Source organism: Sphaeroforma arctica (genome assembly GCF_001186125.1).
Source record: "Sphaeroforma arctica JP610 unplaced genomic scaffold supercont1.92, whole genome shotgun sequence".
Lineage (NCBI taxonomy): Eukaryota > Ichthyosporea > Ichthyophonida > Sphaeroforma > Sphaeroforma arctica.
In genome coordinates, this window is record NW_014040466.1 from 128,501 (window position 1) to 138,016 (window position 9,516).

The 9,516-nt window shown below is 43.2% G+C and overlaps 3 protein-coding genes across 3 annotated transcripts in view; 1 reads left to right on the forward strand and 2 right to left on the reverse strand.

Moving 5' to 3' along the window:
• Window positions 1-433, reverse strand: part of SARC_02122 (hypothetical protein) — a gene marked incomplete at both ends in the record, with an annotated part of 2,631 nt that extends 2,198 nt beyond the window's left edge. The window contains one exon of the mRNA XM_014304139.1: window positions 256-433. Coding sequence (XP_014159614.1) covers window positions 256-433 — 178 coding nt within the window. The remainder of the gene's footprint in view (window positions 1-255) is intronic.
• Window positions 434-3,195: 2,762 nt separating this feature from the next.
• SARC_02123 (hypothetical protein) lies at window positions 3,196-6,407 on the forward strand (the record flags this gene model as incomplete). Its single annotated transcript, XM_014304140.1, has 4 exons — window positions 3,196-3,300; window positions 4,180-4,308; window positions 4,940-5,235; window positions 5,546-6,407. The coding sequence occupies 4 exons, from the start codon at window positions 3,196-3,198 to the stop codon at window positions 6,315-6,317; spliced, it is 1,302 nt and encodes a 433-aa protein (XP_014159615.1). The 3' UTR covers window positions 6,318-6,407.
• A 1,209-nt stretch (window positions 6,408-7,616) lies between these two features.
• On the reverse strand, window positions 7,617-7,850 carry SARC_02124 (hypothetical protein; the record flags this gene model as incomplete). Its single annotated transcript, XM_014304141.1, has 1 exon — window positions 7,617-7,850. The coding sequence occupies one exon, from the start codon at window positions 7,848-7,850 to the stop codon at window positions 7,617-7,619; it is 234 nt and encodes a 77-aa protein (XP_014159616.1).
• Between the last annotated feature and the right edge of the window lie 1,666 nt (window positions 7,851-9,516).

Genomic DNA, 9,516 nt, shown 5'->3' on the forward strand with positions numbered 1-9,516 from the left:
ACACACACACACACACACACACACACACACACATATATATATATATACACACACACACATATATATATACACACACACACACACACACATATATATATATATATATGTGTATATGTATATATATATATACGTATATTTAGACTTCGTAAGAATATATACGTTCCTCGCCTGAGCCCCACACCATTGATAGGTTCAAAAGACCATGCAAACCGATTGCAATACGAGGATAAATACAAATACAGAATGTCAACTTACGTTTCGCAACAACGAATTTTTTAGCGGCAAGTTCTAGTTGTGACTTTGATTGTGCTAAGTATTGAATCTCCTCTTCTGTCTGCTCTTTCAGGTTGGCCAAAGCCTGAACTGGTAGTGTGTTCAGATCAACTTCCCGAGCCCCCGGGGCGGGCTTGTCAGATATCGTTCGATCAGTCATTGTGCTATATGTGTCGCCAGGGGCCTACGTCCTTCACTTCCGCTATGTATTGTTGTAATAGGAAAGGACTTTGTAGAGATGGTATGTATTTAAAAATATATATTTATGGGTGTCAGGACTGCTCATCAGACGGTCCGAGTTCCGACCTCAGGTTTCGCGAGTGTCAAATACTTTTTATTTATAAAAAAAATGTTGGGGGTACAGGATGTACTTGAATACATATCATATGCCTTTGCTGAATAGATCTATTTAGAGATGATTGGCGCGTGTTTTTTTATAGCATATTTCGCCGGTTTTGGCGGCATCTCGATTTAGTGACGATATTCATAGCCGTCGAGGCGACAGCCGACAGGTCCGTTTCTTGTCGATCTACACATATTTTATTGTCGAATTTGTTTACATGAACATTTCCATAACCTCCTAAACAAAGAACACATTTCTCTACGCAAATAGCCTGCTTCATTGTTATCACATGGATGTGAGTTCAAGTCCATCCTTAGAGAGACTATATCTATATTCTGCGTCCGTGTTATTTTATTAACGTGTGGAGCTTTGAGGGTGGTGATATTGTTTTGCACCAGTAATATTCACAATAGTAGACTATCACTCTACAAGCTGTGAATGGCTATGTCCAGTTACACATCTCATCTGACCACTCGCTCTGCCTCTATATATGACATATAGAAGCTGTTCGACACCAAAATAATAATCACAATGAGTACCTTCGAGGGTTACATAAACGAGTTTGGCACTCAGATCATAGTTGACAAGTTCAAGGCGTCGTATTTGGAAGCCTCCGACTATGGATCGGTTCCCGAGTCAGTGCCATCATCGGTATGTACGGAAGAATACATACTACATGGTACTGTGTCTATGTCTGTATCTGATAAAGTGTCATGGTGTATATAAGTATGATGGTTATACACCCTGATCAGGTGTAAGATTGGTTGTTCAAGCTGCTAGTCTTGAGTTTCAGCTGTAAAGCGATGCCACTGGCAGTACAACCCGCCTTAACACATTCAACGTAGCATACTCTACTATAAAGTACATTGAAATGTGTAGCACATCCTAGGCGAAATTTAGAACTGGATCGAACGTGGTTGAAGGCAATGATGATATTAGTGCACTCTATAATCTCTCAGCACCTATTCTATCCTGCTGACTGGACTAGTTCTTGGATATAGCCTCCCAAACCTCGCCAGCTTTCATCTACCCATCTACTGCTCGCCAGTTAACTGCGCTTGAGACTAACAGATGATCGCGTTTTTATACCTCACAGGTTTCGGCTGCTCTGTTTCTTTCGCACTGCCATCTGGACCACATGTATGGACTGGATAGTCGGAACGTCAACTTCAACATAATCTATGTATCGGAGATGTCGAAGCGCATTCTTCTCAATTTTCCTGACCCAGTTGATAGGAGAGATGCCAGTACATTTCTCGCTGCTGAGTATGTAGTTTGTGTGCGCTGTATCGTGACTAGGCCTCAGTAGGCGACATACTATTATATAATTATTGACAACACTTTCATTTCTCGCTTGACAATCCGAGGTCAGTAGGAAAAACACTCCACCGCACAGATGCGTATATCCTCAGTGAGCCGGTTGGATCATCTCATATTGCATTTCTAACGTTTAACAAATCTATGGTTTTGTCATTACATGTTAACCTATCACTACATTTTACTTTTAACTAAACGCATTCGCGCAGTCAGAACAAACCTCGACACCAAACCACTCAATTGGGATACGAGGGCCGGTACAAGCATTTGGAGCCATATCTGCGGACGTTAGAGATGGGTGTCCCCACAAAGGTGGAGGGAGTGCAAGACGATATATACGTAACAGCCCTGAACGCAAACCACTGCCCAGGATCGTGCATGTTTCTGTTCGATAGCGCGCACAGGCAAGTTGTACTGAGTGCATTGGTTTAGGAGTTGTGCGTTTTTTATTTTATTTGCGCTGTTGCTTGTTACACACGTGTATGGTTACTACTCCCTGACATAGTACTTTGTAAAAGTTTGACATTGTGGTATGTGGGTTGCTTTACCATACGAGCGACTGTAGATTTAGAAAAATCATGCTACGAGACAACCAGTCATATGGTGATATCATAAGAGTATGATCATCCGTCTACTCTGTGTAGCTGACCACGTCATAATGCGAGTTGCAGGCGACCTGATATGAACTCTAAGACTGAATCGATCGCATTATAGTACGTATGTATTATTCGGCCTATTATTTCTATGGTGATCCCCATGCAGCTATATTCTGCATGAGTTGTCCGAGTAGTATGTTCGTATGCCAGTCCCGTGTAGCCGCTTTCCATCCCATGTGCATTGCTATTGACTTCATAGTTAGGGTTGTGGGTTGCCTTGGTAGACGTATGTCGATGCTTCTTGCCGGAATCTCATAGTTGGATTTTGGGTCTGCTTGGTTGACATATGTAAATATTCTTTGGCCGCAATGCGCTATATGTGAATGCGGTCTACATCCAGAGGCAACATCTACAGCCTATGTATTTGTGTTTGGGGCTGATATCCAAAATTGGTGACCATCCGGACATATTTGAAGGTTTTAATATTCCCTTCACGCTACTTCAAGCTGCAGATGAGTATTCAATACCTATCTGGAAGTATTTCATGACTGGTTGTTTTCTGATATTGTTATTGGGCGTGTATATGCTCGCTTCTCATATATACTCAGGCGCGTCTTGTACACTGGCGATTTTCGATTGGAGGCCTCTGCCCTGGAAGTGGTTGTCATGGAAACCCCCGCCTTGGTGGACGTGGACAAACGGATAGACTGCATGTACATCGACACCTCCCACTGTTCGTCAGGCAGGCCTACCTGGTACATACCGCACAGGGTATGGACGGTTTAGCACCTGCCGAACTCGGATGTTTTGTTTATACTATTTTAGGGACATAATTATCATTTGAAAATATTTTTAATTTGCGTCTGGAGCTGACCTATGCGGCGAAAACTAGTTCATGAACTGTATTTTACTTGCATGCCCGCACCCATCTGCAGTATCTGTCTAAATCATGCACGGCTGTTGCAACTACGCCCACAAGGTCATCTTCGGCATGTCCATGATTCTTCTCTACATACTGATGACAGTAACATGCCCTCCATTTATATTTTATTTCAACCGTGCCCTCCATTTATATTCTATTTCAACCGTATATTCGGGCAGTTGTCTGCCTTCTTGATAAACGAGCTGTCGACCCCAGTCTCCTCCGAATCATTATCATTATCATTGAATCCTAATTCCAGTAAGAGTATGATTATCATCATCATTGAATCCTACTTCCAGTAAGAGTATCATTATCATCATCATTGAATCCTACTTCCAGCAAGAGTATCATTATCATCATCATTGAATCCTACTTCCAGTAAGAGTATGATTATCATCATCATTGAATCCTACTTCCAGTAAGAGTATCATTATGATCATCATTGAATCCTACTTCCAGTAAGAGTATCATTATCATCATCATTGAATCCTACTCCCAGTAAGAGTATGATTAACATCATCATTGAATCCTACTTCCAGTAAGAGTATGAATATCATCATCTTTGAATCCTACTTCCAGTAAGAGTATGATTATCATCATCATTGAATCATACTTCCAGTAAGAGTATCATTATGATCATCATTGAATCCTACTTCCAGGAAGGAAGCGATCTTTGTTGAGCTATATCTTCTATTGTTTATTGATATACGCGCCCTCTGTACCTGCAGACGGCCGTCGTGCGGCATGTGTTGGATCTGGTTGCGCAAGTGCCTGCTTCAGACGGTGTGTTCATCAAGTGCAAGCAGATGGTGGGGTTTGAGCGGCTGTTCAAGGCCATGGCCGAGCGATTTCAAACGGTAAGATATTGAACGCCTCTTGAAGCATGAATTCATGTACGTGTATGATACTCTGGAGCGCAGGATCACCATCTACAGTGTTTCTACGACTAAACATGGATCCCATTTTGCTATGCTGCAGTCTGGCTTAGCAGTTGCGCACGTTTCGTAAAATGCCAAGACCTTTCCTCGTTCATACTTACTATTAATGCACGAGGGTGGATGACTATGGCCTGCAATCCGAACTGCACGTTTGTGTATCCTGCAAATGTGCGATGTCGAGTTCTGACGTCGCCAGTGTATTTCGAGTGCCCCAATTTCAGGTTCATGCGCGTTAGTCGCATACGTTGCGGTCCTAAAATTTCGCAACAGACATCCGTCCGATGTAGAAACTATGCATATGTTCATGTTCTGGGTGGTCCTATGCACCTGTACATGTTCTGGTTGGTCCTATGCACCTGCACATATTCTGGTAGGTCCTATGCACCTGCGCATGTTCTGGTTGGTCCTATGCATCTGTACATGTTCTGGTTGGTCCTATGCACCTGTACATGTTCTGGTTGGTTCTATGCACCTGTACATGTTCTGGTTGGTTCTGTTGCTCACATGCTCACTTCGTCCTTATACCAATCCCCTATACTGTGTGCTGCAGAAGGTGCATGTGAACGAATGTTGGCTCAGAATCTTCGCGGGTGATCCGGCCCTCGCCCATGTGTTTACGAACGACCCCTCCAAAGCACGAATACACGCACACCACGATATACTGGATGGTCAAAAACCAGACTACTACAATTCGCACGGACTGCCATTGCCGTGTTGCAAGCAGTTTCTGAACACACCTAGACGGCATTTATTCCTGAGCATAAATGGATGTAGGTATCCCGGCACGCGTATGTGGGATCCCGACATACAAAAGTTAGATTATCGGCCTCCAATAGATGTTCAGAGGTATGAACAAAGTAGATATGCAGGATGATGTGTGGGTATGTGGGTGGTTTACTGATAGTACATTGAGGGTGGCATTTGAAAGAGTGGCTGCGTGGGGTAAGCAGGCTACCTTTACGTGCTACGTTATGTAGTTCATAGAAGTTCGTTTGCCAGCCTCCACGCAACTTGCACAGGCATGCAAAATGTATAAAAGCGATGAGTGAGTCTGCGCAAGATCGACCATTCTTTGCTACCTTCTGCTGTGTTCATTCGCTTCCATATATTTATATCTATCCTCTGAAATCCCACCAAATCAACTGGCCTGTTGCAGACCGTGTGGGAAGGGTTGGCATCTGGTGCCTTATCAGCAGCATTCTTCGGTCTCCGAAATCGAGGCATTTATTCGACGAGTCAACCCGCGCGTCCTGTACCCGTGCGTGGTCGACCCCGACGCCAAGATAACTATCCACGATGTCTGGGGTTCACTCAGAAGGATCCGTAAGACTGCAGAGGAAGACTACTTCAGATATGTCGCAGCTAATTTCAATCACCAGAAAGCTGTAGTACATAGACCCATCGGTTCTCGAATGGATTGCGGGAGTGACCCATCTCCGCATACCAATCGGACCATCCCGCACACGTATGAACATAGTAGCAACGCTGGCGGCTTGCAGAAGTCTTCGGACTCTTCTGAGTCCGCGAGCATGCCAAGCAGTGCGAATGGGAGTAAGTATACAGCAGGCTTCGTATCAAGACGGAAAGCGGCCATTGGAAAGCGTTTGTTGCGTACGACGAGTTGTGGTGGAGCCGTACAGCGGGGTAGGCAGCTGCGCAGCACGACTGGTCACAACAACCGTGTGGCGTTAACGTCTTGTGCTAGCGACTATAGTGCGACTTTGTTCGTGAGAAGCAAGTCAGGTAGTGGCGATAAGGATGCTAAGATTTCTAACAGTGTTTTGAACGTCAACGATTCACAATCTCGGACGCAGACGGTAGAGTGCGGGACGAGCGGAGTGAATGAATCTGCGACATTAGAGGGCGTTTATTATGCTATGGATACTACTGAAGTTAGGGGGGCCACGGTGTGCATCGATTTGACCTGACAGCTGAATGCTGTGAAACCACCCGGCATAGAACCTTGTGGATGGTAGCTCTCGCAGCGATGTCTTGGATATCACCAGATATACGTACGCTTGGCAGAGAATTAATCGCCATAAACGTCTGGCTGTATACACATGATGCAGAGAGTCAGTAATACTGGGAACTCGAATGCGAATGACTTGCTCATAAAAGTATATAAGCGATATAAGTAGACGCCCAAATGGATACTTGAGTAGATAATTTGTTACTCTGACCTTGAGCGCTTTAACTGAGAGGCGTGTTGGGACAGCATGTATATTTAACAGTTTAGATGTTGTTGGTCAGACAGACTGCACTGATACAACTGAAAGTGCAAAGGCATTTGTTCCGGCCATAGACATAAATATATACAGATATATACTTCACTAGCCGCCACCGCAATTCGTACAGACAAACAATAATCGACATGGATATGGAAGTCCGCATCTGATCATGCGACCGCAGTCGATCAAAAGTAACAAGAACAAGAAAAGTAACCAAAACAATTAAAAATACGATCTAACGGATAATATGCTCGTATGAAATTGGCACTATTTTTTGGAACGTACATATATACGTATACACATGCATACATACATACATACGCACACACGCATAACTATATATATATATATACATTTATATATATATATATATGGATGTATATATATATATATATATGGATGTATATATATATATATATATATATAACATACACAAACACACACAAACACGCACATACACATATATATATGTATATATATATATATATATATATATACATATATATATATACATACATAAACACACACAAACACAGACAAAGACACAGACACAGACATATATGTTGCGTCGGTGAACTCGGTTACGGGATTTTCGCCGTATTTTCACATGACTGGGTGTACATATCTGCATACTCAGCGGGACCAGCTGCAGGAGTGTGTGCTTGAGATGTTGTTGACAGAGAGTGGCACAGAAGCCGTGGTGCGTGATGCTGTGGCAGTGCAGCGTGATCGGCAGGCGCAGGAGTCTCAGCGTAGAGCGGCTGATTTACAGCGTGTGGACGTGCCAGCTTTTGTTGTGGGTGATTGGGTTCGTTATAAAATTCGAGATGTAGATCATGCTTTGGCTGCAGATATGATAGCCCAGCAAAGACTGCTGAGGTTCTACCGCACTTGAAATACAATGTAGAGGTAGCGCCGTTGTTCTCTCATATATGATAGATAAACTCAAGGCGCATGTTCAAGGGATGGATATGTCGCCACCGAAAAAGCAGAAAGCTGTTAGTTACCGGCCGCATGGGGAGTTTGAGCCATGGTTGTTGTGTAGGTCTCCGATGAAGGAGATGTCATATGAGTATCGGCAGGAGATTGGTCACCGCTTGAGGCGCACGGCGTAGGCTTGTCGATGAGCGGACGCGAAGAGTTCGGTGTGGGGCAGATGGGAAAGCTTTTGTGTTGAAGCGCAGACGGCCACGGACTTGCCGTTTGCATCGGGTCCGTTTCACCAGGCTCCATTGCATGAGGATCATGAGGAGATTCTCGTGAAGTATTTTCCCATTGAACAGTCGCGGAGGTTGTTTCGGTCGCAGGTCATTGTTTGCTTGAAGTTTGCGAGGGATGCGACGTTTTGCAGTTATATGTTTCGCAGGTGGGGTATGCTTCCATTGACGTTGGAAGGTATCGAGATTCCGAGGCGATAGTTGTGTGGCGTGCGGCGTAGGTAGTAGAACAGCATAAGTAGCAACGTGTAGGCTGAGACTTCATTTGGCTTCGGTCAGAGGGAGAGTGCGGCACCACGTCCCCGTGGATGCACATCTATCCGGCATGTGGACACACTGACTGAGAATATGACCACCCTAAGACATAGAGTTGTGGTCATAGTGGGGGGTTGTATTATGTGTGTGGTCCGCGTGTAGTAGTGAGTCATGTTTGATGGCTCATGTGCAGTAATGAGTCATGCTGGATGACTCGGGTGTATGAGGGGTAGTTTTAGGGTGATGGAACAGTGTTGTATGTCTTATAATATTGGTTTATGTATACAGCTGATTTGGTATGAGTAGGCCTATAGAGGAAGAGCATAACACTGTATAGTAGCCTGGTGTATAAAGTAGTGTAGAATATAGTAATAAGTGGCGGCCTACAGATGAGTCCGGGCATGCAGGAACAAGATGTTGTGTCAGTAACCAGAGGGGCTGCGGCAGGCAATGTCTAGGTTAAGACTTTATAAGTTTAGGTTGTGACGTGATCAGTCCTCGCAACCCTGTAAGCTAATACACACTGTGATCATATAAAGTACAAACGCTAAATCACTCTAAACCGTTCGTGAACTGAATAAGTTACTCACAATATATATATATATATATATATATACATACATACATACATACATCCATACACACACACACACATATATATATATATAAATATATATATACGTATACATATACATATGCATATACGTAACATATACATATAAATATAAATAGTAATCACTACGCACAACTTGTGGGATTGATACAGGAATACCTACCGAGTGATGGTTCATTTTATACTATCAAGGATCATGGATGAAGCCTGACTTTGAGTGCAACCGTGACCATTTAATGAGGATCTCCTGATAGACCATTCTAAATTGTTGCCCCGGGGTGTATTCGAGAGCCCTGGTCTGAGTATTAACAGTATAACTTTAATCTTTCTCGCAGAGAAGACCGATTGATTCAGTATACGTAAATGAATATTAGAATGACACCAACTAATATGCCGAATACAGCAGAAATGTTATGATTTTATATTTATATATAGATAACAGACTCATTCAGTGTAGAGTTTTTCCAACTGTGATGTATAATTTATTAAGTTTATTTAAGCAAAGCCAACAAAACTATACATCACGCCGCAGTCAAGGGGAAGGTATACTGTGTATAGCAGATTTGTTTACAATTGCATATATGAAATCCGCAGATACAATTAAGACTGACAACGTAAAACCTTTTGCTGATATCCAAGTGTAAGATGTACTGTACAGTGTACAAAGTGTTGATCACTTGAGAAAGCGATCAAGTGGCTGTGCAACGGTGCAATAGAAAGAAACATAGTGCGCACTACAATATTTGAGTAAGGCAAGTACGAGCACCACAGGAATTTTATACATATACACATACAAAGGCATATATGTAAACCG